The sequence below is a fragment of the Hipposideros armiger genome, unplaced genomic scaffold (assembly GCF_001890085.2).
Source record: "Hipposideros armiger isolate ML-2016 unplaced genomic scaffold, ASM189008v1 scaffold_176, whole genome shotgun sequence".
Taxonomy (NCBI): Eukaryota; Metazoa; Chordata; class Mammalia; order Chiroptera; family Hipposideridae; genus Hipposideros; species Hipposideros armiger.
The window spans coordinates 1,061,546-1,089,536 of NW_017731526.1; the positions used below are offsets into that span (position 1 = coordinate 1,061,546).

Genomic DNA, 27,991 nt, shown 5'->3' on the forward strand with positions numbered 1-27,991 from the left:
GGCTTCTCCAATGTAATGTGTCTCCAGACTGACCCACAGAGATGGAGGTTGGACTATGACTGAAAGCAGGAGCACATCCTGAAGTGTTGCTACAGACTATATGCCAGGCACAGTGATGAGCCGTGCAGTCTCCTACAAAACTACCCCCTGACTTCTCCTGTCAGAACAGCATTTTCTTTTTCATCAGGTTACCGTGATTCAGTGATCATGAATGCCGATCTCATCAATAGAGAGGCATTTATTGCAGCAGTTCATTTCTTGGTCCTTGGATGTTCCTATATTATTTTACCCTTCTCCTCATTTGGTGTCAATGAATGCAAATTCTTATGTTCACCTAAGAAAGGGGCTGCCTTTCCACTTCTAGATCCATCCTTCCTCTCCCCCCAAAGCATACATGTTATCATTTGCAGAGGTGATGACAGTGCTGATAGGTGGTGTTTCTTCTCAACCAGGTGATGGTACATTCCATCTGGGCCTGCAGCATACTAAACTGTCTCAATAGCTACAGAAATCAAGTTTTGATCTACCAGGCCCCAGTGTCATCCATGTCTGTCTGTGGCAACCATCAACACAGTTATAAGCCTGTACTATGTACAGAAGGCTACGCTAGGTGCCGAAGGTTCTGCAGTTTATAAAACAAATTCAATGCCCTAGAGCATTTACATTCTCACCAATGGTATAGAAAACAGGCATTAAACTATAGCCATTTAGCTGAGTGCTAAATGAGTGCTAGAGGTCAATATGGGCCAAAGCAGTTTTCACAAGGAAAAGTTTTATAAGGGATATATGATGTAATATGGTCCTTGAAGAAGGGGAAAGGCCTAGATGAGAAAAAGATGATGAAGGCATTCCAAGGAGCCAGAATGGTACGTTCAGGGACTCCTCTACAAATGTGCTCTGTCAGTTAACTGGTTTAGACCAAACAGAGTATTGATGGAAAGGGATTCTGAGAGGGCTTATTTGATACAGATTCAGTGAACTCGCATACCCAGGCTAAAGAGTTTGAAACCAGGCGAAATCCACTAAGGCATATTTTCTCTAAGCATATTCTAAGGTTAATAAGTGTTCCATTAAAAAGAGTGAGAGTTGGGGAAGAGGTCTGTCATCCAATAAGTTTGGACAACGCCAGGGTCTTTGGCACACTTAATATCCTTCTGTACATTATGAATTTACAAGAGAGAGAGAGATAGCATGTAGTGTTTCCTGTAGATGCTTAACCAAGCAACTTGTTTTAAGGTCCGTCTTCAAGTTCTAGTGCTCTGTAAAATTCACTTGGAGATACACCACCTGGAAAGATTTTGTAGGGCAAGAGTTGAAGGCAAGGCAAAACACGGAGGTGTGGTGATGCATCTAGTTCTGTAATGAATGGATGAGTCATCAACTGCAGAGAAGACGATACCACTGGTGGAACCAAAGGGAAGGATAAAGATCACAAGTAGAGGGTACCTCCAAGGTAGGAAGAAAGTGTAGACAGAGGTACAGCTAAATCTTGAGAAAACAAAATGATGAAAATTCAGAGATATTGAAAAAGGAGATGAGAGCCAATCGGCTTACCACACTGGATGGTCAAGATCCTCTTACTAATGTAGGAGGGAAGGTCATCAACTGAAAAAACAAAATGGAGACTGGAACTTGGTAAAGCAGGACATGTTAAGACAAGGTACTGTAGACTTGTACTTGGAAATAACAACTGGGCAGGAATGAGGGTTCAGACGGCATGAATGGATAGGGTTTTGTACAGAGTGGGAAGGAATGGTATGTTTTGATATGGATTCAGGATTGAAGAACATAAGGAGAGGTCCTGTATATTGAAGGTCAAGGAGCAAGGACATCAGGAGGGTTAGTGAGAATAATGTGGAAAGGGTTGATTATGGGGTAAGGTCAGACTGAACGGAGACATCCTGTGAAGCCACCAGGGGCCGAGTGACAGGCCAAGTGAGAAGAGTAGACTCCTTAGGCATCAAGGAAGAGGAGTTCTCAAGCTGTGGTTGGAACACTTGAGGTTCAAATGTGAAGTCTTGAAAGAGAAAATTGGAATGAGAATGAGGCCTAAGAAGTAGCTGAAGATGGTGGTAAAGGTCTATGGAAAAAAAAAATGGTAATGGGTTTTTGGATTGAAGTCAAGAGGGAAAACACTAATCAAGTGTAGAAGGTTTGGGAAAAGGATAAAAACAGGTTCCGGAAGGCATTAGAGGACCATGGTGGAGAATCTAGTACAAGCCTAGGGTGAGGACCTCAAGTGAATAGGAGTGGAAAGAAGGAGGGAGATCAGTGGCTTAGTGATCAGAGGCTAGGTGTAGATTAAGACCATCGAGATTATGGTTAAAACCTGGCCTTTAAGGCCTGGCTTTGCTACCGCGGCTTCCTGAAGTATGGCAAATAACTTTGCCTTCCCTAAACGTCAGCTTCTTCGTCTATAAAATTAGAATATAATTTCCACCTCTGAAGGGCAATTATAAGAAATAAATTTAGGCAATGTCTGAAAAGTGCCAAGCACAATGCCTGGGGCACAGTAAGCTTTGAGTTAACGGCAGCCAAATTATTGGGTTGTCGGAAAAGTCATGACGTATTTTGCTATGTTTTTCATTGCAAAAACGCTTCATGACTTTTCCGACAGCCCAATAGTATGATGGGAGCAGGAAAAGGGAAGTGATGTTCACTTCGGAGACAGCGACAGTGTGTTCTCTGGGATAATGCCGTTTTGATGCTTCTCAGTACCTGTGTTTCCGTTTAGCCACAAACTATAATGATTAGTCCAAAAAACACACTCAGTGCAAGGAGCAGGGTATAGATACCTCTGATATAACACCAATAACATGCTGCCCTATAAATCATGCTTATGTTGGAAACCTCTTTACAGAGTTTAAAATGACCTTGTAACCAGGACCTGTGGCAGTATTCCTGGACAGGAAGATTCTAGTGTCAAGTGACTTAGAGAAGGAGTTCCCATCATCAGGTATTCATTAAAACCGAAAAAATGATCATATATGTGTGTATATATGCATATGTATGTATGTATTGAGATAAATATATATAGATAGATATAGATAGATAGATAGATACACATACACACATATATATCATATATCATATATACAGAGGGTGCCAAAAAATGTATACATATTTTAAGAAAGGAAAACTGTATTAAAATTGTAATACACAATATATACCAATAACAAAAGATGAATATAAGTCACGTTTGACTTCTGCAATTACAAGAGGTGCTCAGAGTGGTTACCATCAGCGTCCAGACACTTCTGATTATGGCAAAATACTGCCTGAGCAATGCTGACCAAAGTATCCACTTGTATACATTTTTTGGCACCCCCATATATATATGGTATAGACATATGATAGACATTTTTATCCATATATATGAATCCCAAAGATCTCTTATTTTAAAAAGAAGAATCAACTGTATATACCTGATAGTGCCAAGGATCCTGGGACGTGCAAGTCTTAACAGAGTTTGTGAACTGCCAAGAAGGAATCAAGAGGTCTCTATGGAGAAAATTAACATAGATTTAATGTGACAAACAGTGGGACCTTTTACTGGCAGGGCCATCCCAGGGGTCTTCAGTCCATAAGAGGTATTTCTTCTGGACATGGGTATTAACTAGTGATTAATTAATGAGCTAAAATTTTTTAAAGTAAAACATGTGTTATAGCATCAGAAAACTGAAGCAGGGGTTCCTGATGAACTTGTCTGGCCATGATGCTGTGATGCCTTCCTTTAACCATTCATTAAATGGTTTCCTCACCAGTTTCTAGAGAGATGGAATTAGTGATGTCAACTTGGGAATTCGTTAGGTAATTAGTTAAAAAGTTAAAAGTCAAATAGATTTCTTTAACAGGTTTAATGGTTTAACAGGTTGATGAGCTACTTAATTCCCATTTCTTTCTTCTCAGGGGACTATTAGAGTTTTAAGGGACCTTAAAAATCGTAAAATCCACCTCTTTTTCTTACAAATGGAAATACTGAGCCACCTAGAGGTGAATGACTCATCCAAGGTCATCCAGCTAATTCTCCGATTTTTCTCTTTTCTACTCTTACTGCTTTTAATTCTCCCTTCTTTTTTCTCTCACCAACAACCACCTCTCTGCTGATTATTTCTTGGATTTACCCTTGCTTTATGAAATTTCCTGTGCCTCAAATTATAAGAGAGTAGGTCTTAGCCAATTAGTAACCCTTCCCCACTAATTCATCACTACATTTGGGACAAAGAAAGGAGGGAAGTGGAACAATTTTAAATTTACTGTGATCTTTGAGACAGCTTTATCTACACCTGGGAATTGCTGTTAGACAATTAAGGTTAGTAAAGCTCATTGAATTTCTCAGAGGATAGGTGTTATTTGAATTACTACCAGATAATTATTGTTAAAAATAACAATAATGTAAAAAATAGGAACTTTACATGTTAGAGACATTATCATTTTAATTTCCAAGGGCTTTCCGAAAGCCCTGGGGGATCTAGAAATGATTTTTTTTTCATAATGTGCTCTATACCAGAAATTCTTTGAATTCTATCGAATGCCTGATGACCTGACAAACTGGCCCAGAATCAAAAGCTAGCCGAGCCTTGTGAGCTGCTAGCCAAGTTATTTATCTTGAACTACTCCTTCAAACACAACCCTCGGTGGGAAGGCGAGTGTCAGACGTGAGATCCGTGGTACCCAGATGAGTGTCATCAGCACCACCTGGGAGCTTGTTAGAAATCAGAATCAGATTCCATCCCAGACATACTGAATCAGAAATCCCGGATGATTCCTTTGTTCATTAGAGTTTGAGAAGACGGACTTAAGATATAGGAGAAGACCATTCTCATCATCAAATAGAAAGGAGCTAGGAAGAAGCTATACTTATTAATAGTTTCTGGAAGAGTTCCTTCACCTGAGGTCTGTGCCCCCAGTTCTTTCAGTGGCTCTGAACCATCATGGAAATAGTATAGCGTCTTTCTTGTGCTGAAATCACAGTGGGAAGTAGAAACCTGTCCCTGCTGTGTTGGAGCAGGTGCTGTATGGTGAAAAAAGCACCAATTTACAGTCAGAGAGACGTGGGTGTAGATTCCGACTTCACTCTCCACAGCTTTCTATTCTTGGAGTGGTTCCTTGAGCTCTCTGAGCCTCACTTTTCCTCATCCACAAAATGGGTATACCAATACCTACAGGATGGCATTTCTGTGAGGATTAAATGAGAATGTATTTATATACAAAAATGCCTGCTGCAGTCCCTGACAATAAATTTAGAGACTCTAACAAATGGTAGCTGTTATTGTTACTATTATCTTTTTTGTACGCTCTAGCTATAAAGGCCCCATGTGTCATTTTAGAATGATTTGGTGTGATTTCTAAAGAATGAGAAGGGCCATGCTAAAACAAGACCTCTGCAGAAAGTTCCTTAGAGTGATATGTAGCACACTGTGTTACATAACAGCCCTGTTCTATAAGGGCTTCCAAGACAGACCTGCAGCGACGTCAACAATAAAACAGGCTGGGATGAAAATGACCCACTGTCTCCTCTGCCTCTGACACCATCAAGATCCTTGCCAGCTGGGTTCCAAGAGCAGATTCTTTATTACAGTGATGATGTAAGAGGCAGAGAGAACAGCTGTATTTCCAGACTCTGGGAAGACTGTGTGGCCCCAGCAGCCTCTCAAAATTATCTCTTGACTTAAAAACTGACTACCTTGAATATGAAAGTCATTGAAAAAGAATAAATAGGAAACTTCATGAAGTCATTTTCACCGAGTCCTTTTTGGAGGATAACCACCCTTTAAGCAATACAACATGACACGCCATGCAGTCGTTCTGATTAATAGACCCTCAGGTGTGTGCTAAGGCAAGAGGGGAAATAAAAAGAAGGGAGAGGTGACAATTTGCCAAAACATGAAAGGAAGGTCCTAACAGCAGGATGTGGAGCTGAGAAAGAGGAGTTTGATTAAAAGGCAGAAAGATGATGTCCCCGTTTAATTATAAAATGTACAATTTAAATCAAATGTTAGGCATATTTAAAATGTACACTTATCTAATTCCACAGTGGATTTGCATGCTTCCCAGTGATTTTTCACTGCAATGTCCTAGACATATCGATCTGTGATTTCCTTTATCATTGTAATGTAGTTGCCAGGGAAAGAGAAGACAAGAAAGCTCTGTCTGGTGAGGTATTGATAACCTGTCCAGTCATATGATGGTTTACTAAGAACTCCGAAGAGCTCCTGAGTCCATTTTGCTGTTTATGTGGCTACTGGGGCGTTGATATTTAATGGACATTTCAGCACATAGCATGGCTCCACCATACTGGCCGAAACGAATATGATTAACAGGACCAAGTTGTTCCTCTGCAGAGTAACGGTGAGTAACGTGCTCACCTGGGAGAGCCGGTCTGGTAGTGCTAGAGGCTGACGTTTAACAGCTGCGTTTTTGTGGCCACATAAAAATTACTGAGATCCCCTGGAAAAGTCTGGTTTCCTCACGAGGTAAACACTGTTATCCCGACAGCACATTTGGTTCAGCTTTTCATCTTTCGGCGAGAGAAAATGATTCTGTTTGAGGATGAAGATAGAGTCAAGATTAAACAATTCCTGTTTCTTCTACCACAAGAGGAGAACAAGGGAAGGAAATTAGAACAGACTTGGGAGCAGTAATCTGTGTATTTCTACCAATAAATTAGTGATGTAACAAAAGAAAACTAAGTAAAAATTTAAACGTATAGGATAAATACTGGGCAAAGTTCGGTCGAAAAGAAGTGTTAATGGGTATAATAGCAAGATTGCGAATAGCCTATGTTTCTATAAGGTAACGAATTGAACCATAGAATTACAGCAGGTTCTCACCAAGAAGTTCAGCTGAACCTCTTGCTTTCCCAAAGCGTGAGAAATCTCTTCATTTTGGTTTTTGCTCTCAGTGTGTCACCCCAGTTGTGTTTGCAATATTGTCATAAATGTTTCTGCTGGTAATGTTAGAAAATTTTGCTTCGGCTTTAAATCCACCATCATTTTTAAACATCATTAAAAAATTAAAAGGTATTTATTTATTCAGTTTATTGAAGTGAATAACTGAAACAAAATTCTTTTTTTTTTTTGGAACCCAGTATGCCCTTGTAGACGATTCACCCCAACCCCTCACTCTCTCTGATGCTGTCACTGCTGATGGTCTGCTGGACTCACTGGTGTTGAGCAAGTGCTGATAGATATTTAAGGACTTGTGACCTTTTACATCAGTTATCATTGGTCAGCCACTAACAAGGATGTGTCCTTAGAGCAAGTCCATTCCCATCTAAAAAATGAGGGGGTTGAAGTAGATGAGTGTGTGGTTGGTTTTTTTTAAGGATTTTATTGGGGAACAGTGTGTTTTTCCAGGACCCATCAGCTCCAAGTCAAGTAGTTGTCTTCAATCTAGTTGTGGAAGGCACAGCTCACAGTGGCCCATGTGGGGATTGAACCGGCAACCTTCATGCTATGAGCACTGCGTTCTAACCAGCTGAGCTAGTGGGCCATCCCAGAGTAGATGAGCTTTAAGGTCTTTCCAATTCAGTCTCAGTTTCCGTGACTGTAAACAAGAATCTTGATTCCTTTTAAATGTTGTTCAGCAGACAGCAGCTGAGCGCAAACCTGTGTGCAAGGCATTTCACACTACAGGGAGGTATACAATGTAAAAATTGCCTCTGTCTTCAAGGAACTTATAGAGGGTGGAGATAAATTACACAAAAAATTACTAAAGTCCATAGAATGTGCAAAGGGAGTAGTGCAAAAGTGCTTAAGGATTCAAGAAGGGTGCTTTCCTTTGGGAAATGCTTCATAAATGAGGTGGCATTTGAACGGCCCCTAAAGAAGCTACATGTAGATATTGGGGAAAAAGGGAGGAAGCACCAGGCATGTGGTGAGAAAGAGTGGGACTTTGTGGCAGTGGAGCATGAACTGTAGAGGTAAGACGAGGAAATTAAATTGGGGCTACATTGCAGGGGCCTTGAATGCCAAACTAAGTTTGCATTTAATCCAGTAAGCACAGAGCAGAGGAGTGATATGTTGAGAATGGTACTTTAGAAAAATTGATGTAGTGTTGGTGTGAAGCATGGGCTAGAAGCAAAGAGAATCTAGAGGAAGTGAAGCCAGCTAGGAGGCTCTCACAGAAGTCCTGGCAACAGGTGATAAAAGGATAAATCAATGTTCGGATAGAAAGCAGGTATTGATTCAGGAAACACAGCCTGAGTAAAAACCACAGGACTTGGCGGCTGATTGGATATGGGAAGTAAAAAAAAAAAAAAAAGGGGGAGGCTTAAAGAGGACTCCTCAATTGTAGGTCCAAGTAACTGGATGACGGTGGTCCCAATGGCAGGAAATGAGAAGGCTGGAGAAAACATATTTTGAAGGAAAGGCAGCGAATTCTTATTTAAACTTTCTGAATTAGAGCTGGCTGTGCAGTAATGATGGATATGTGAGCTTCTCAAAGTTAGAAGCCATTAGAAGCCACATCTTATTCATCTTTTCTAGGTGCCTAGTAGATACTATATAAATGGATGGATGGATGGATGAACGAACAAATGAACAGATTGATGAACCAATAACCAGTAGTTATTTAGAATGTGGGCTGGAGCTCTGTAGACAAGCAAGAACTAAAGATAGCAATGTGGGTGTTCTCTGTGGAGAAGTGATTGTTGAGGTCACGGATGGTGGGTGTAGGCAAAGCCTGAGGAGAGAATCCTGAGGAATATCTACATTTGGGGAACAGGAGAAAGAAGACCAGCCAATGAAGGAGGCAGAAGAGAGAACTGAGGGTGGGACGAGGGTCAGGAACGCAGGGTCAAAACGCAGCGTCCCAATAAGAGGGGATGAGAGTTTCAGGAGGCAAGTGGTCATTGGGGCCCAACATGGCCGGAGGGGCAAGGCCTGGGGAAAGGCCCCTGCGTGTGAGGCTCTGAGACAAATGACATTCAATTCTGTAGCCCCGAAGGCTGAACTACACAGGTTAGAGGATAGGGGAAGAAATGGAGACTTCGTAGTGAAGGGCAGGGAGAAAGCAAGAGCTCAGAAATGTGGCCAGGCCAGCAGGTGTTTTGAGAATACATAAGAACTGAGCACTAAAGAGGGAGAAACTGCAGTGGAATCGAAAACAGTAGAAGAGTCGGCTGGGCCAGGCTGAAGGACCCTGGCCCCACTCCCTCACCCTCACCTTCCACCTCACTGTCTGACTCAGAACCACAAAATCAGTTCCCTCCTCACTGACAGGGTGCTGTCGATGTTCTCAGACCATACAGACAGTCAGGCAAAAAACGCTAAAATGGAGCCTGGAGAACGCCCTCCCCACTTCCCTGCCCTGACCTGCAAAAGTGCAGGACCAGCCTTTCAACCAAGCCCCACCGCTCTGTCGCTGTCAAAATGAATCATGGCCATCACCAGTCCGTTTAACATTCTGATTTTTGTTTGTGTCTCATCTGATCTAGATGCAGCCGCTCTCTGTTCCCTGCCCCAATGATCATCTGCACTAGGCCCAAGTCTTGGAGTGATTTACCTGAAGAGTGACACCATTTATTTGGAAACTACTGTGAGTACATTATGCCTCCAATGAAAGGACTCTTAGTTCACTTTGTTTAATTAAAAAAAAAAACCCACACAATAGTAAAAGCAGATGAAATTTTAGATGGCTTCATCTCTTGGATGCAGCGAGGTAATCGGACTCAGTCCTGAGGTGCCCACAGCAGCTCTCAGCTTCCAGCCTGCACGGCACACCCTGGGCGGCATCACGCCTTCCTCCTGGGCGGCTTTGCCAAGTTGGCTCTGAGCGCCCCTTGCACGCACTGGTGCTGTTCTGCCTGGCCATCTGTGCCCCTCCCTGAACCAGTGGTAGCCCCTGCCCGACCTGTTCACCTCTCGTCACCCCACTGTGCCACTCTGTCAAGACTCACGGCAGCTTGTCATTTCATGCCACTCTGGTCAAATCCAGGAGCCAGCTTCCCTTGCCCATGGCTACCTGTTGTCTGAGCTGCATCTCTGTGCCCAAGTTGTTGTCTCCTTGCTACTCTAGGGGGCTGAGGTCCGCCCTTTGGCACTCGGGGCTCCTTCAGCCACATCTTTAAGCCATTGTATCCAGCCCAGCTCTGCCCTCTGGATGCATGGCTCTGCGTACTGGGGTTAGTTCCCCCCGTGAAAGGCATTTATGTAGAAGTACAGCCCTTGCAAGGCAAGGGGCAGAAATAAGTTGGGATAAGAGACAGGATGCCTCCAGGAACATAATGATGAAAGATTGATATCCAGTACTCATTAATCATTACTAAAATTAACAGATGAAAATATGGGTGTGTTTTTTTCACTAGAAAACCAGAATTTAAATTATTTAGAGGCTATGCATGCAAAATAACTTAATTACACATTTTAAAACAAAATCTCATTCTAGTTGTTGTATTCACAAGTTTTCTTAAATAGTATGAGGCAGGTGATGGGATAGTATTTTGCAGACATCTCTGACGCTGGAAACCGCTAAACCTAGGAGGCTAACATCCCTCTTAGGCTTCAGGTGGGATCTTCACATTTATATTTTCTATGTCTTTAGCTATTCTGGTGAAAAGCGAACCCAAAGGGATAAAGCCGGAGTTTTTGTTTTGCTTTGTGTTGCCTTTTACCTTTACGATTTAAGTCACCTGAATTGGTGACTTAATTGGTAGCGAATGTGTAGATGACAGACTGTAGATGGAAACCATTGCAGTGCTCAGCAATACTAATGGGTGCAAGTGACTGGGGACTAAAGACATGACACAAGATCAAACATAGAGCTTCTTCATTTCATAGCCATGCAAGGCACTTGCTAGCGTAGCACCTTCACTCATCCGGAAGTTCCAGTGCAAGGCACACCTGGATGGTTTCCTGAGTGTTTCTTCATCACAGAGTCACTGTGGTGGGGCAGGTAGCACAGCTGTACCAGGATGCAGACAGATTTCAGAGTGTCAGTACCCTTTGGGAGAGCAAAACGTTTTCTACCCCTCCCACCTTCTTGTACTGCAGAGAGCCCAGATCCAGAGCCAGAAATCAGGACCTACAGTTTCCTGAAAATCTCGAGGCAGCCCACAAGTGAGCACCTATTTCTGCCACTGGAAGTATTTCACCTGTGCCAGCTTTCACATTTCACAGGTCCTAGGGAATGGGCAGATTGGGTCTAATCCTTGCAGTCTCTGCTTTTCAGAAACTCAGCTCCCTCGTATATTAAAGAGAAAAAATAATAACTCACAGGGACTTGCTAGGTGCAAAAAGCAATAAGGTAAATAAGTCTAAGAATAGGGACTAATTACAAAAATGTGTCCCATCCTGTGGGTTGACATTACCCTGGCCAGGGCTGAAGGCTTAGGGGTAGATAGGATTAAAAACCTACGCACTCCCATACCACCTGGACACCCATGCTCAGTGGCTTTGCCTACCTACCTGGATTGTTGAGAAAATTAAATGAGAGAATGTATATATATATATATATATATATATATATATATATATATATATATAATATATATATATAGTGTCTGGCATAGCAGAGGTAAGCATATTTACTCAGTCAACTAAAATTTACCGGACATTTACTATGTGCCAGGTACTGTTCTAGGCACTAGAGTTATGGCAGCAAACAAACAAGAATACCTGCTCTCATGGAGCTTACATTCAGTTTTCTTCTCTCGTAAATGGCAAATAGACAAAATAGGTATGTGAATACCAAAAGAGAACTGATGTCATTTTATTTTGCTGTTTCTTTCCTTCTAGAAAGTAAAATTGAGAGGAAAAGGGTGGAGGACTGGAGAGGGAAAGGATAGATATGCCAATTAGTCTCCTACCACCCCAGGACACACACACACACACACACACACACACACACACACATGCAGCCATTCTCTGCCCTGATTGGTAGTCCAGGAGGCTGACCTCTCTGGACTCCATTACCCAGGCTGCCTTCTCCTCTAACTTCCTTTTGACTTTGGCCTAAAGGAAACATCAGCAAGAGATGAAAAGCTGGAGGAGAGTGAGGTCGCAGCATTTATTAATCAAGACCCCCTTCCCAACTCCAGTTGGGACTTAGAGAACACCAGGCCTTTCCTTGCTCCTCCAGTTGAACAGTGTAAAGCTGGGATTTCACAGCTTTCCACCGCTGCTAGTCCCTGATGCTTTACCATCCCTTAAGGGTCCCTTAACCTCATCCATACCTCAGTAGACAGTCCTTTCATTAAACTCTCTTCAGTTAAAACCCTTGAGTGTGCCATCTGTTTCTTGCCAGAATCCTGACTGATAGATACAGAGGGAGAAATACGCTGAAAAAACATTATACATCAGCCTTGCCAAGAAGGTTAAAAACAAAAAAAAATTGAGAGAATAAAATGTTTTAATCACGAAAACATCTTAAATTGATCTGAGAACATTAGACCAAGTAGCGAAAGAATAAATTGTAAGAACATGTGATAAGAGAATGCCAAAGGTTGGTGTTAATGAATAGACCGTAGTGCTCAGGTTTGATGGGCTTCTATAAGCCAAGTGTGGCTTGCTTGACCCTCAGTATCAAGAGGAGCACTTGGTGTAGCAGCAGCAGCAGCAGTGACAAACACGTGAACAGAAAGGAGGTGTCGGGGGTTCAGACGGTAAGAGCGAAGTGTGGAGGAACAGATTGCTTATCCTAGCATTCTTTCCGCCTTTGCTACAATCAGAATCCATTTGCCCCTGCCCAAATCTAGATATTAAAAAAGATAACGGAGATAAGGGAAGTGCCCTGTTATAGTTTAAATGACAAAAACCACAGAGCTGACACCGTCTGTGACGGCAGTTACCACCACCATTGGGCACTGACCATGTGCCAGCACTGTGCCAACCACACGGCATGAGTTAGCTCATTTAATTCTCACAGCAGCCCTAGAAAGTAGCTATTAGTATTTCTACTTTACAGATGATGAAACTGAGGCCCAGAGAAGCAGAGTAACGTGTTTAGTAGAGCACACAGTTACTAGATGGTGGAGCTCAGTTCTGCCACCAACCCCCATTGAGTTGTTTGTTACTATCTGCCCTTTGTCCCTCACCCCCAAACACTCTACCAAGCCTTTCCCTATGTGCTGTAGGGGAAGAGAGTAAGGAAATGGCTACCACTCCAAAAAGATTCGGCGGGGAGGGAGGGTGGTGACATTATTGGTCTAAATTGTCATGATCCAATGACTAAGTAATTGTTAATCCAAAGGAGGTTCTTGCTAATTCTTTCCTGTCCAACCAGGCTGATAAGCAGAGGGTGTGTTAATGTGCAGGAGAGGGTGGGAACCCAGCAAAGGGAAAAAATGAGGAGAGGGAGATAGAAGAGAGCACTCCTCTCTCAACAGACCCTGGAGACTGATAAGAGCTTGCGCAGATAAAATATTTATTTTCCATATGTTGCAGAAAGCATTGCCATCACTGTATGTGTGCAATATGTGCAAGAAAGTGTGAAATATATACATCAAATGCCACCGATCTGGTTAATTTCCATGCATTTAACATGCTCGATACCTACCGTCACATCAATATGTTTTAATGCATATTTCTCTCCACATACAATATGGTCTAGTAAGGAAAGAGCCAACAGCATCCACAGCCTTCCTCACTGCTATGTTTCAGCCCAAAACTTGCAGCCCCGGCCAGCACAATGAGAGTTAAAAATCAGAGGGTCCTGCTGGCTAACCCAGCCGCGAGTCACCTTAAACCGCCTTCCCAGTTCTTGAAGCGGCCTTTTTCTCATAACAGAAATCTCTGCAGTGGGGAGACGAAAATGTTTTTGTTCTCTTCGGACAACTGGGAAATATTCAGTAAGAATGTCAGAACTGACCGTTGAAAGGCAGGTGCCTGCGGCCACACTTTTTTTTTTTTTTTTGAATGCTGAGCTCCACCAGTGTGGCGGGAGGAAGTGCACAATGATTGGTCTGTTTCTCTGTGGAAGTGTTCAGGGTACACCCAGTTTTGCTTTGCATATATTTACGAAACATCTGCCCTTTTCTTGTTCTGAAATCCTTCCCCCGCACCAGCCCCCTTTCCCCTTTCTCCCAGTTTCTTTCTTTGTTGCTGTTGGCTTGTCTAACTTTTTCATTGGAGCTTTCATTTTCCGGTTGAGGGGCGACTACATAAGAGTGTATAATTTTAACATTAAGCGATGGAGGGAGGGAAGGCAAAGGAAGAGGAGGAGGAGGAGAGAGAAAGAGAGAGAGAGAGAGAGAGAGAGAGAGAGAGAGAGAGAGAGAGAGAGAGAGAGAGAGACCTGAAAAGAAAGAGGCTGAGCGGCCAGAGCTTGGCAAACCGAACTTTGGCATGGTGACCAGGAGGAAGGGTCTGGTCTGGTGGGGAGTTTGCCTCTGAAACGCTGCCTGGACTCAGCTGGTGTGCTGCTGCCCTCTAAAGGCTCCAGGGGATAATGCACAGCCACACAGGCTTGGACAGACTTGTCCTCTGATGTGCCCTGTTTATGTAATTGTTTTTACACAACCAAAGAAGGTATTTCCAATTAATGACTGCAGGAGACTTGCTCTTTCCTCCACAATAAACTATGAACTGCAAAAATGGCATCACAATAACAGCACCTATGCATTTCTAGACATAGACTGCTGCCATGCGTCAGTGTTTCTCAACTCCGGAAAAAGGAGTCCAAAAGAACCATTAGAGAGAGTGAGATGGGGAATGAATTGCTCCTTAGGACAGTGAGCGGCTCTGTGTTATCTGTGCAGATGGGAAACAGCCCAGTGGTATAAAGACAAGTAAAGCGATATTAGGCAAATGAGGGTATGAGCCAATTAAGGTTGAGCTTTCAGTATTTTCTGTGCATAGAGGTGGCTCCAGTGCCTCTGTTATGAATGTTCGCCAAAGGTGACCCTTAAGACAGCAAACAGGAGGGTCTAGTGCAAGATGTCAGGTAGGAATCAGAACCAAATCTAGGGAAGAAAGCCAGGGCATTGATATAAAGAACAACACAGTTTGTGCAGTCTTGGAAATGAAAGAGTAATATCTCCATGTACTCATATTTGAAAGAAGGCTTCCTTAATTTCCTAACGTACACATCTGAAACTAGCCTAGACCTTGTCTAAGAGCAGCATAGATAAGTTTTTTTTTCTGTTAAGTGATACCTGACATCCCTATATTTAAATGAATCATGAGGACCAGCCTAGCTTTAGTGAGCAAAATGGCTCCACTCTTATCAAATACCCTTCATGGATTCAAAGAGAAAGCAGCACTCAAGGTAGATTTCACTGGTGCATAAAGAGTAGGAAATGTAACTGGCATTCAGACTATAGCTATTTTCAAAATATACTTTAATTTCAACTCCATTTCATTCCATCAACAAACATCTATTGAATGACAGCTTTGTCTAAGCATACACCAGACAGCAAACTCTGGGAGGGCAGAAACCAGGCTTGCTTCATTCTCTAACCCATGCTGGCACATCATAGGCACGTAATAAATATTTGTAAGATGAATATGTGAATAAATGAAGGGGTAGGAAAGGAAGAAGGGAAGAGTGGATGAACACAAGGATTCCAAAATAACTCAGACATTTCCTTACCCTCAGAGAGTTTACAGTATCATAGGGAAGGGATAAGCACATAAATAAGCATTGTTGAAAGAAAATTTAATGAGTAAAATAAAAGAAGTAAAAATCGTTTGGGGATTTTAGAGAAAGGTGGAAGGGAAGAGAATTGCAGAGAGAGAAGTCCCATCTGGTAGAGGGGAATCAAGACAGGTACAATATGTAGACAGCATTCAATAAGTATAAAAGATAAGTTTGATTTCAACAGTTAGAGTTGAAAAGGGAGCATTGAGAGCAAGAGAATAACTTGAGCAAAAATGTAGAGCCAAGGGTGTAGCTTCCCTAGGATGCCCTGGGAACATTCGAGAAATTGGAGAGCCCAGTATAGCCAATATGGAGGGCATGTGAGCTAAGCTAGAGCAGATATAAAACTCACCGTGAGTGTCAGACTAATGTGGCCACCTCGGGTTTAGTGAATGCACAGATGTGGGACGAGAGGAGTCAAGGAGAATGGAGAGCCAGAAAGTCAGCAACAGTCTAAATAAAAAGTGTTTGGGTGCTTGCATTGGAAATGGAAAGGAAACCCAGATGTGAAACATATAAAAGACGCAGAATTGTCAGGACTTGACGGATTGGCTTGAAGGCAGAGGAAGGTATATGACCCTGAGGTTTCCCACCTGGTGACAAACAGTGATAGAAATGAGAACCTTAGAGGAGGCATTGGTTTTCATGGAAAAAAGGAGTTGGGCTTTGGAGACCTTCATCCTGGATACCTCCTTAAACTGAAAACCAGAAACCAGCTCCTTGGAGGTCCAAGTAGACACTCAGAATTTGGGGGTTAGTGCCACAGTCACTCAATTCAACCAGCAGTTGGTAAAGCATTTCAGTTTATTTCTTCTCTCGTGTTGGCTCCCTCCATACTGAAAAATGTCTGCAAGCTTCCCCTGTGATTTCATCTTTACCGTGCCATGCCTGCCCCCCTGCCCTCTGAAAAAGCAGATTTTATTTTACAGCCTGTTGGACCAGAAACACAGCATGCTAATCATAACACCATATTCTGCGAGGGCAGATCTAACTACCCAGTTACAACAAATTTCAATACAAAATATTTTGTATAACAAGTCCATCGCCATGCTTAGTGAAACAAGGAAAACATGGAAACAATTCCACTTACAACAAACTCGGTACCACACGTAACCTACCAAAAAATAAAATAAAGTACTTTCCCCGGTCGCCATGCACATAATTATAGAAAAAGACACAGAGCCAAGGAAATTGGGGAGAATTTTTAGGGTATGATTAATAATCCAGTTTGGCAGAGGCCTAGGTACATGCAGTCTAAATTAGGTATGTATTCATTTATATCAGCATCGTTCTGGGGAGAGAAGACCAGAGCTGACCTGTAGCTGAGCTCTTTTACTTCCTATTCCTGACCCCAAATAACGGTTAGCAACAGTTACTTTCTAATTTCCGTACCCATCTTTTCCTCACATCCCAAACACACAGTCACACTCCTGTAGTCCAGAATCATGCACCAAATCAAACAAAACAAAACAAAACAAAACAAAACAAAACAAAAACAACAAAGGGGATCATAAGCTTTGGATGAGTAAAGAGTTGGAATAGAGGACCTCTGTGTGACATCATCCCTCCACCGACCAGAATCTCAGCTCTTCTTTTCACCTTTCAATTGCTACTTTAACAGAAACCTCCATCACTATCCCCCGCTCATCTGTACAGCCTGCAAATTGAGATTGTGATTTGAAATTAAGTATTGATCTAAAATAGATTCTAATGAAACTGCAAGAAAGTTAAATGTTCCATGATGTGTTCCATGAATAGAAACTGAAAGCTGGAAGGTACCTTTAAGGCCTTCTAATCCAAGCCCTTTATTTTACAGATGAGGAAACTGAAGCCCAGAGAGGTGAAGTGAGGTGCCCAAGGCCACACAGCAAGTTAGAGGCACAGCTAGTACCATAGCTCAAGTCTCCTGACTCCCAGTCCAGTGCTCCTCCCATTACTCCACGGGTCCTGTCTCTAAGCTTCCTGACAAATGCTAGAACGGTAAACCTCCACTAGTATTTTTCCAGACCATGTTAAAACTCTTAAGGGGGAAAAAAAAGGATGCTTTCTTGGATAATGTCAGCCATACGTAGCTCAAGCTGTCTAAAGTTCTGGGACAGGGTCTTTTTATGCAGCCAACAGAGTCCAAATGTGGTGCTGTTTGCTTGGCCCATATGCTTTCATGTGTTCCCAGTTAGGCCATTACTGGAGGGAAAAAAAAAACAAGAATCAGCTTGTTTTAAAACAAGGGACATACTGGACTCTCTCCCATCCCCCCTCAGAAAAAAAAAAATCAAGTTATCTTTAACAGATTCTAAAAATGCCTTTTCCCAAATATGCAGTCAGTTCCTTCAAAGGGCCCTTTGTTTATTTTCAGGAAGAAACCCAAGACAGCTGAAAACCAGAAGGCATCTGAGGAGAATGAGATTACTCAGCCGGGTGGATGCAGCGCCAAGCCGGGCCTTCCCTGCCTGAACTTTGAAGCTGTTTTGTCTCCAGACCCAGCCCTCATCCACTCAACACATTCACTGACAAACTCTCACGCTCACACCGGGTCATCTGATTGTGAGTACACCAGTAAGGTGACGGTGTCTTCGTGGTGCTTGGAGCATGCTTCTCCCCTGGGTTCTGGCTTTTTTGCGTTCAGAGAAAGCTGTGTTTCCATTCGGTCTTCTAAAGTAGCCAAAAGTAACTTGCCACCATTTTGATTCAGCCAACATCTATTATTTTCAGAGCTGGAGTGTTAAAACCAGGTGACCAACCAGTTAGCCTCAAAAGGCTGATTAGTTACACAAATCACATTTTCTTCTTTCCTAATGTTAAGTCAAAAAACGAGGTTGTGAAGTTGTGTTGCTTTTCTAATGATTCTTTTGTCCCCATGATCTGAATAACGGCACTTCTACCATAACTTAACTGAACAACCAAATATGGACCTCAGCAGGCCAGTGAGACATAAGGAAACATCCATTTTGAAATTACATAACACAAATCAGCTTTGCATTAGTTATTGGAGTCTCATGTAGCTTGGCTGAATTTCTGTCTTTCCAGTTTTTAATTTATTTTGAAGTGGTTAAAGGATAGCATAAATTTACAGAAGAAAAGAGAATGGCTTCCAAGAATTCAGAAGCCACCCAGACTTCACGTAGCCAATAAGAATTCAGGTTAAAAATATTTTTTAATTAAAAAAACTGCCTACAGGCTAAATTTGGAAATGGGCAGCTTAATGAGATCGTCGCTATTGAAATCACTCCATTGCTGTTTATTTTTGCTGTCTTTCCACTAAACGGGGAGTCACTTCTTTAAATTCTATTTTAAGGAAGTTGATAAATCACATTTAGGAGATGTTTTTTTCTCTTTCTGAAACGTAACTCAATACTTCAGGGAGAAAGAAATATGTGTGTTGACAAAGGAAAAGAATGGAAAAACTTGGGGATCCGACCCGAAAGAATACTCCTTTCAGTCTTGAGATACCCAACAACTATGCTAAACTGATCCCCGTAAAGGAAATCAGGAGAGAGGAAAAGAGCTGGCATGTTCTTCTTTAAAATGACCAGGAAAAGTTTCATGTTCAAAAAACGGACTCCATTAGGGCCGGCCGAGTGGCTCAGTTGGTTAAGAGCTAGCTCAAGAGTTTGAGCTCTGAGCAATAGGGTCCCCGGTTTGATTCATGGCCCAAGCTGAGCTGCCGCTGAGCTGCCAACCGGTGGCAGGATGGCTCAGCTAAAAAAAAGGACTCCATTGATCCTGTCCACAAAAACAAAAGTAATTAATTAGGAAATGAAATGAGATTCTAAATGTCCTAGTATTATTGTTCTGACGAAACAAATGTAAACCTCTACAAAGAGGGCGTAGAGGTTCATGAGTCTGGGAGATTCCATGCCCCACTTGCTACTTCATAATAGTCTCTAGATAAAGGGACAAGACCTAGGGGTTGGGGTAAAGGGAGATTGTTCTCTTCGGGGCTGGGCTGAGTCCGCACACTGGCTGTCAACATGAAACGAGAAGTAATGAGACCCAAATCTCTACAGCCTGTGTGATTTGCACAAAGGTGCTGCCTCTGTAGAGAAAGCTGGGGGACAAAAGCCGGGGCTCGGTTCTGCAGACCGTTGTAATAGTAACATCCTTGGCCCTTTTTGCCTGGCAGTCTCCAGCCTAATAGTAATTACAGGAAGAATTGGAAAACAGCGTGGCTCAGTGCCCACAGACATGTGCACACTGCCCTACCTAGCAGGAAGGTAGCCTGTTCCTGTGGAGAAGGGCCTGGGGCTCCTGTGTGCAGAGCCGCATCGCCTGGCTTTCTGCCACACCTTATGGGGCAGATTACATAGAATGGCCTTAGCCAGAAATAGCCCTGTGACAGCAAAGTGAGTGTTTTTCAGACTAGGAGAAGCACTGGGCTTCATGTATTGTATTTTACCATAAGCGTCCTCTGACCAGGCCTTGGCATCAGCATGGAATACGAACAAGGAACTGGACACGCATGGCACTGCGTCCTCGGCCATGAGGAAGCCAGTGGATCCGAGCTCAGTAAGATGTCTGAATGCAGTTGGAAGGAGAACAAATAGGGAGGAGAAACCTAATCTCCAGCTGTTTAAAAAGTCATTTTGATTTTGCCATTAAGACGTGAAAGTCTTCTCTGCTCCAACCTGTTGTTCAACTTGATTGTGCTTTTCTCCAAATATATGTTCGGATTGTAGTTTGTCTAGATGTGAACTTACAGTTAGAAGAAAATTGTTTTTAGGAAAGATTCAGAGAAATCTGTCTATTTGGAGATTGCTTAAGAGAAGACAGCAAAGAGGTTTATTTTAAGCTGTTAAAATTGTTGGATGTTCTTCCATTCAAGAGGATTTTTCTCTTTTCTTTCTGTCTTCCTCTTGCATTTTCTTTCGTCCTTTAATTTTTAAATGCCATTCTTACAACAGATTCATTTAAAGGCCTGATTTCTTTAAGGTAAAAGACTCAGTTCCTATTTAGAACTAACAGATTTGGGGCATTTAAAAATAGTGCCCTTGACTTGTTAGTCTCTCTAACTGCAGAAACATTTCCACCTCTGTGTGGTGTTCCAAGCTTTCACAAGTGCCTGCATTTTTATGGCGCCTTTGTATTTGTCATGTGTTTAGCGAAACTATTCTGAGCCGTGCTTAATGCCCATTTCCTGTCAGCGGTTATAATTCTTCCCAGTTTACAGATGAGAAAATCGACACCCAGATAGACGAATGACTTGCCGGATAGTTAACGCATTCAGTTGCTGGGTGATGTTCATGGCTTTGCTCTCGCCGTGAGCCGCATGCATTCTCCATTCCAAGTCCAGACATGGCATTCCTGGCTCTAAATAGGCATCTTGAAAATGTGCAACTACTCATATTGGTGAGTGAGTTATGAAACACGATGTCTAAATGCTCTCACAGAAGAAAAGTCAGCTCCGAATAGGAATGAGAAAGGGTGGGTAAGCCACAGCGTGTTGTGACATGTGAAGGAAACAGGCCCGAGTTGAGGACCAAGAGGACAAGCCTGACCCCGTCAGTTCTCAGTGGACTATTTAACCTGCTGAGCCACTTCAGATTTGGCCAAAGATCCCAGTAATATTTAAAACAAGAAGGAATACTGTTGAGAAGTGCTTTCCTGTGGGAGAAGATGAGGTTAAATTAACGTTGCCCCTGAAATGTGTGCTGCTTTGCAGTGCACCCACTAGCAATTTCCTTGTAGCAGTATTCATTCCCCCATTACCTCCTAGCTTGTCACCTCTTCACCATTTCTAAAAATCTAACAGTAAACAAACTCAGATGATGATAATGGAAGGCGTTATGATGAGTTTTGGAATGTCAAGGGTGCGAAGCCCCTGAACAGTGACCCATGGAACAGGCCGAGGAGGAGCTGAGCAGACGCTCCCCTCCATGCTGAAACAGGACTGAACCACGTCAGCCACGCGGCTCTCCGTGAAACCCGTCCTTGACGACTATCAAGCTGTAGCACATTACAGCCAATATAGGTGGTAGAGGCAACCAGAACTTTTACTTGCATATTTCTTCCATTTCAGTTTCCCCAAAGTAAGCCTTCCCCTAAAGGAAAAAGAGAAACGACTCTTCCCCCTTGGGCAGTCTCCCTGCTCTGAGCTGTAGACCCACCTATTCTGATGTCCTTGTTTTGTTGGAAGCTGACACCCATTGTTACTTACCTTCCCATGTTTTGCACTGGTCTTACCAGGAGGTCTTGTTTTGTGTGTGTGTGTGTGACTTTGTCAGGATGCACTTACCTTTAACAGTTTTTATTTATTTTTAATTTAACCTTTACACATTACCAAACTGTTTGTTGTGTGGGTGGGTTTAACTTTAGTTCTGTAGGTAGCATGACTCTACAAGGCTGAACACTCCAGGAGAGTGATGGGTCGGCCTCTCTCTCTCTCTCTCCCCCTCTCTCTCCCTCCCTCTCTCTCTCTCCCTCCCTACCTTCACTGGCCTTCCACCTCCAAACCCCGTCCAAGTCTCCGAGATTAAAATTTTTAGTACACTTGGTTCGGTTTGAACTTTGAAGCAATTTTTTTAGAGAACAAAACAAAGAGGATGTTTTATGGCCAACTCCATTAATGCCACATTAAGGCTGACATTTTAATTACCCCAAAGTCAGGAAATGCAAAGTTCAGGTTCCCACAGCAACAGAAACTGTCCCCTTAAGTGCCGGCATTACAGCAGATTCTTTCATTCCCTGATTACACAACACCGGGCATGGGGACATTGTTTGTATCCACATATGTGGAAAGGAGCACGGCTTATAGCCTTTGTTTTTTTCCTGTAACTACAGTTGAGGACATGGGTCGTTAGCTGCCCTCCCCAAACCATCTCTGTGTATGGTCCTGGAACGGAAGGCTGTTATAGCTCTGCGTGTGCACACGGACAGAATTAAAGTTGCTGTGGGAACATTAACTCTGATTTCCGGACTTCCGTGCCAGTCACATTTAAACCATAATGTTGTAATTTTTGGCATGTAATAAATGTGCATTTCATGTACACAGACAGAAAGAAGCATAAAATGTATTTTAAAGAGCAATTAATTACTAACTTTGTGATTAAAAAACATTTGGTGCGTGTTCCTTCCCATTTAGCATCAGCTGCTGGTCTTAGCCAGGCCTAATAGATGACATACTGTGTCTCATCCTGTATCTCAGATGTACTTACTGTATGTTCCTGTTCTTCTAGATAATTAATTCCCTTAGTAAAGCTGTAGGGGGAAAACAAAATGGAAGGAATATGCAAGCATGTAAATAGGGGAAAGGATATTTTGAAGGAAATGATTCATTTCTGCAAATAAACCTCTTAGTCCCTGATAAAGAGCCAGAAATCTGCTAAGTGGGTGTAGACAATGGTTCCTGGCCACCTTAGAGCATCTGGTCCGGAGCCATAAGAATGACTTGAAAGCAGATTTCCCCCTGAATTCCGGGCATGCCCAGTGGGGGAGTGATTTTATACTCTGTAGTAACTTCTCAGGCTTATGGCTTACAAAGTTATGTTACTCGGTAACAGCTTTACAGTTTACATTCAAACTGGAAAAGAAAAATGGTAGGGAATCAAATAAGATCACCGGTTTTGCCCAAGAACACCTGATTTAGAGAGTTAGTGTTTTCTCCTTCATCTTGATTGGAAACTGGTTGACCCATTTGTGTTGGAGAAGGAAGTGACTCAAAATAACTGTTTGAACAAGTTTGTGAGTAAAAGGAGCTGGTAACAGTGTTCCAAGGTGCAGTGTTTAAAAATGGAAATGCTTGAGCGTTTATTTGAAACTGGGTGAGGTAGAATTTTGACTGAAAGGATGTGTAGCTTTAAACTCTCAGGTAAAGCATCAAGGGGAACATACTCATGAAGAAGCTGAGCCTCTGTTCTTGCTGTTGCTTCATTACCTCCCCTGTCGTATATTTCTTTTTGTTCAGCTTGGTCATGTATGGTATTTCACCTTTGAGAAAGACACTCGTGTTTTACGGAGCTCTGATTTGCTTTCACTCGGGCTGTCTGTAGGTGTGAATATATGTCTGTATGAGTGAAAACTACTCAAGCGAATTTGAAAGTCTCTGGCAATTTTGACTGCGCGTTCAGAGTTTCCAATCAGAAAGCTGATTCAGTGTTAAGCCTTCCAAAAACTTCCTGAGGCACCTGTTCACATGAAAAGATTGGATTTCTGCTGGAGGTGCTCAGAAGGCGGTGTTTATAACTGAAGATCTGTATTTAGAGTGCCAAAAAAATGGAAAACATTTTGGCCCCCCAAAAAACCTCCCTAAATGTTCAAAATGTATAATCAAACAAAAGCTTCATTTGAATTCAAATGCATGTATCTCAGCAGATGTGTCTAAACTAACTGGAATCCCATAGGAGCAGTTGAACTGGATTTTGGTATGTCTTGATAACTGAAAGAGTTATTCTTAGACTTGGGAAGGACAAAAATGGTCCATCTGTGAAGAACTGTAATAGAGACATGGCAAAAAAAAAAAGCAGCATCCTCTAAGAGAGTGTATTTATGGAATTTAGGACAAGTTGGACAATCCTGAAAACATTTTGGGGTCACACTAATTTGCAGAAGAAATATAGGGACGGAATAGCAACCTCAGATAGTTATCATCGTGTAGCTTGCTATTAATTTTCTAATCAATTCCATATCAGTTAAAGAGTAGAGCATCTTCAATGTAAGTGCTCTCAATGTCCCCCAAATGTCCTGCTTTCCTCTTTATTCTACTTCCTGTAGAGAACTATATATCTACCTTTTCATTGCTAACAGTTTAAACTGTTTTTCTGCTGTTTCGTTAACCAACTAAACCTCTTGCCTGTTAAATGTGGATTCATTTCTTTAAAGATAGTCTTTCACTTTTGAAAAAGTCATCTTTCTGCCTCGGAGTTAATTGATAATCTCTTTGAAATTGTTTTTATTGCCTTTGACCATCTCTTGTTTAGAGTTTCCTCTTAGTACACCTAGGGACACATTTATTTTAAAAATCATATTTCTTGAAGTTTCTTATCACAATCTGCCTCTTTTTATAAAATTGTTGCTCTTGTTATAAAACTTGCCCACTCCCTACAACGCTAATTTAATTGGATGTCTTCCATGGTCACTTAATGCAGTAATTTCTGCTCTGCAGTCTTACCTCATTTATTCATGCATTCCTTCGTTTAGTCATTCATTGAATGTTATTGAGCCCCTGCCTCTGTGCCAAGTCCTCAGCTAGGACCAGAGGTACATAAACAAACAAGATGGGGGACCCCATCCCTCACTTTAGGAACTCACAGTGTTCCCCAACACTGTCCTAACCCTGTAACCCTGCATAGGGAGGCTTGTAAATGCATCATGAAAATGTCCAGTGATGCACAGAAAGCTCTCCAGCTCCAGAGGAGGTGGCTGAGGCGGTGGGAAGGGCTTCAGTGGGAAGCATTTATGAGGGGACCCAATGCTAATTTATCGATGAAAAAATTTCAGAATAACTTTTTTTTGAGAAAGGTTCATTCGGGAGCCACAAAGTCACCTGTAAGTTGCCATGCTGGACCTCTGTCATTGAGTCATAGTCTCCCCAGATTCTAGCAATGTGTCGTCCTCTTATGAAATCCTCCCAGATCCCTTGGCAAATCTGGTCCCATGGCCCATTGCCTCCAGCTATGCCATGCTACATTGCTTTTCCAAATATTGCATGAATGTGCTTATTATTGTCCACATATAACTGATTAAGACTGCCTGCCCGTTTTTAGGGCTCTATTCTTCATCTTGCCATTGCATATCTTTCTGGAATACATCTTTAATTCTTGTCCGTAGCTGCTAGTGACAGTTTCATATGTGGCTCCTGCACTCATGGCACATGTCATTATATAAAATTACTGTTCCTCCCTATTTGTCAGGGCTTCTCACACCCTGACTTTAAAACAAAATCACATGTACTACTGCCCTCAGAGATGGATCATTTAGGGTCAGTTGAGGGCATGCCTGAAGATTCTAGGAATTCCTTTCTTTAAAAAAACTTTGAAGCCGGCTGAGTGGCTCAGTTGGTTAAAAGCTCACTCAAGAGTGCAAAGTCTGAGCAACAGGGTCACCGGTTCGATTCACGGCCCAAGCTGAGCTGCCGCTGAGCTGCCAACAGGTGGCAGGATGACTCAGGAAAAAAAAAAAAAAAAAAAGCAAAAAACTTTGAAGTCAGATCCTTCCACCAATCACACCAGGTACCACAGTCAAACCCCTTTATTACCTCATCAGCTGAATAAATACTTCTTTGCTTTTTTTTTTTTCTTGTGCCTCTACATCCTTTGTTCTTCTAAGGATCGTGTACCAGTTAGAACTTTTTATCAGCACTGAAAGAAAGTAAAGCTTACCTGGCCTAAACCCGTTATTATACAGATAAGGAAACCAAGGCCCAAAGAGGACCAGTGTCATTCCAAAAGGGTCCCAGCAGAGTGAGTAGAAGACCCCAAAGTAGAACCCTTGTCCTTCTCCACCAATGTGCTGCCCGTTATTGAGTCTGCTTCTTAAAGAATTTAGGTTAAAAAGGGAATCAGGCCTAGTCATCCCATCAACGTGCTGAGCACTTCCAATGTGGAGGACCAAGGCTAGGTATTGTACAGGATGTGGTTTCATAAACCGGAGCCCTGTGCTCACAGACATAGAGTCTCATAGAGAAGATAAGATACAGCCGCAAACAGCTGCACTGCTGGGTGGTTAAAGACACGCCCCTTACACCTGGGTGCACCAGAGCATTGATTCACTCACTAGGTAGGCATGTGGAGAATATGTCTTACGTGCCTGGCAATACACTGAGTTCTGCAGGGGTACAAAGACAGAAACAGACCCTGCCACCAGGAATCTTAAATTTTAGTGCATGTCCTCAAATCACCATTATCTTGGATAGAACTTAATAAGTTAATAAAATGCATTATAATCCAGCTAACAGTGACATCCAGTTCAGTGTATCAGAGAAGCTTCCATTTGAGATCTCTTAAAAGATGGGTAAAATTTCATTAGAGGAGAGGCATCAGGGAAGGTATAAGGAGTTTGCATTCTGGTGCAGAGCTGTGCAAGGGTTTGAAGTAGGGGTTGCCATGATCAGGATTTGCTGCGGGATGATCTAGTTTATTATCCATGGTGTGGAGCGTGCATCGATGTGGGAGGGGGTGATTGGCAGGAGGAGAGCACCCAGGAAGGCTTGTCACTAGTTCAGACAGTCGGTGACCTGAAGGGGGCTGCAGACAGGGTAAATGGGTAGGAGCCGGGTACTATGGCCTGTGGATGAGGGTGGACTGCTCCGGGAGCTGACTGTTAGGTAAGAGAGAGGAAATCATCGAAGATAGCTCCAAGACAGCAAAAAGAGAAGATGATAAAGAAGTGTTTAGAAGAAAAGAGTACAGTTCAGTTTTATACACTGCTGAATAGGAGATCACATGGATAGACCAGGTGGAGAAGACTAACGCTGAGTCACAATTAGGATACTGGAGTACAGTACCTTGGAAGATTTGAAATTAGGGCTAGAACACACTTTGGCCAAGAGGCCATATTTTAAGCGTGAATGTGGGAGTAAATTCAAAGATAACTTTGTTGACAGAAAACAAGAAAATGTAATCTTGGGGAACATTTACAATGAGTGATAAAAACGAGAAAGAAGTGCCGCCAAAGGAAAAGAAAAGAGGGTCTGAGACATGCCAGGAAAACCAGGCTGGGGCAGAGAGGCCATCAGGGACAGGAAGGGACAGCAGTGTTGGGTGCCGCAGACGCTGAGGACTGGCAGCTTCCGTGGCTGTCAGAGAGAGCCGTCAGGCACATCACAGAAGCATCACGAAAGGGGGTCAGGAGCAAACAGGATGAATGGGAAGGCAGCCATGATGAACTCCTTTTCGAAGAAGTTTAATGCTTGAAAAAAAAACAATAAACAGGCAACACAAAAGCAGGGTAATGAATATTTTTATGACACAGGAATCCCAAGCCCATTTATAGGCTGAAGAATAAAAACTAGTATTAAGGGAGACTGCAATTAAACAGGCAAGGTGAGGGAGAATTAGACCTCCCATTTACAGGGCAATTGGAATGATAAATATATGTAAATGAAATATGAAGTCATTATCCAAGCCCAAAGAATCAGTCATTTTATTATATTAGTTCTTTCTCTACTTCTTTCCAACATTGCTTTCTCTTTCTTTTAGCTAAGAAGAACTAATATTTTGAAAGAATTGTTGCATGCCTTCTTTGGATGACTTCACAAAAATGCAGTCATCCTCAGTAAACTCTGAGCGTTAGGCAGAGGGCAGGTATCATATACTGAGAACATCTGCATTTTCCAAAACTTTTTCAAACAAGTTGTCTCAAAGCATAATCTTTTCAAAATGCCACATTCTGTGAACTTCTTTCACAACAGGTCCAATTCAAGAAGCTCTGTAGTTACTAGTAACAAACCTATGTGTCATTCCATGTACTGCGTCACTGT

The 27,991-nt window shown here is 42.4% G+C and overlaps 1 protein-coding gene across 16 annotated transcripts in view; it reads left to right on the top strand.

The window, feature by feature from the left end:
- Window positions 1-27,991, top strand: part of ZBTB20 (zinc finger and BTB domain containing 20) — a 769,723-nt gene that overhangs the window by 710,404 nt on the left and 31,328 nt on the right. For 12 of the 16 annotated variants that reach the window (XM_019652231.1, XM_019652234.1, XM_019652232.1 and 9 more), the window contains 3 exons: window positions 9,440-9,540; window positions 17,396-17,559; window positions 17,936-18,123. In XM_019652231.1, coding sequence (XP_019507776.1) covers window positions 17,549-17,559; window positions 17,936-18,123 — 199 coding nt within the window. In that variant the 5' untranslated portion in view covers window positions 9,440-9,540; window positions 17,396-17,548. Of the gene's footprint in view, window positions 1-9,439; window positions 9,541-11,018; window positions 11,061-17,395; window positions 17,560-17,935; window positions 18,141-27,991 lie in introns of those variants that run through there. The other 4 variants (XM_019652243.1, XM_019652247.1, XM_019652244.1 and 1 more) reach the window with 4 other exon arrangements.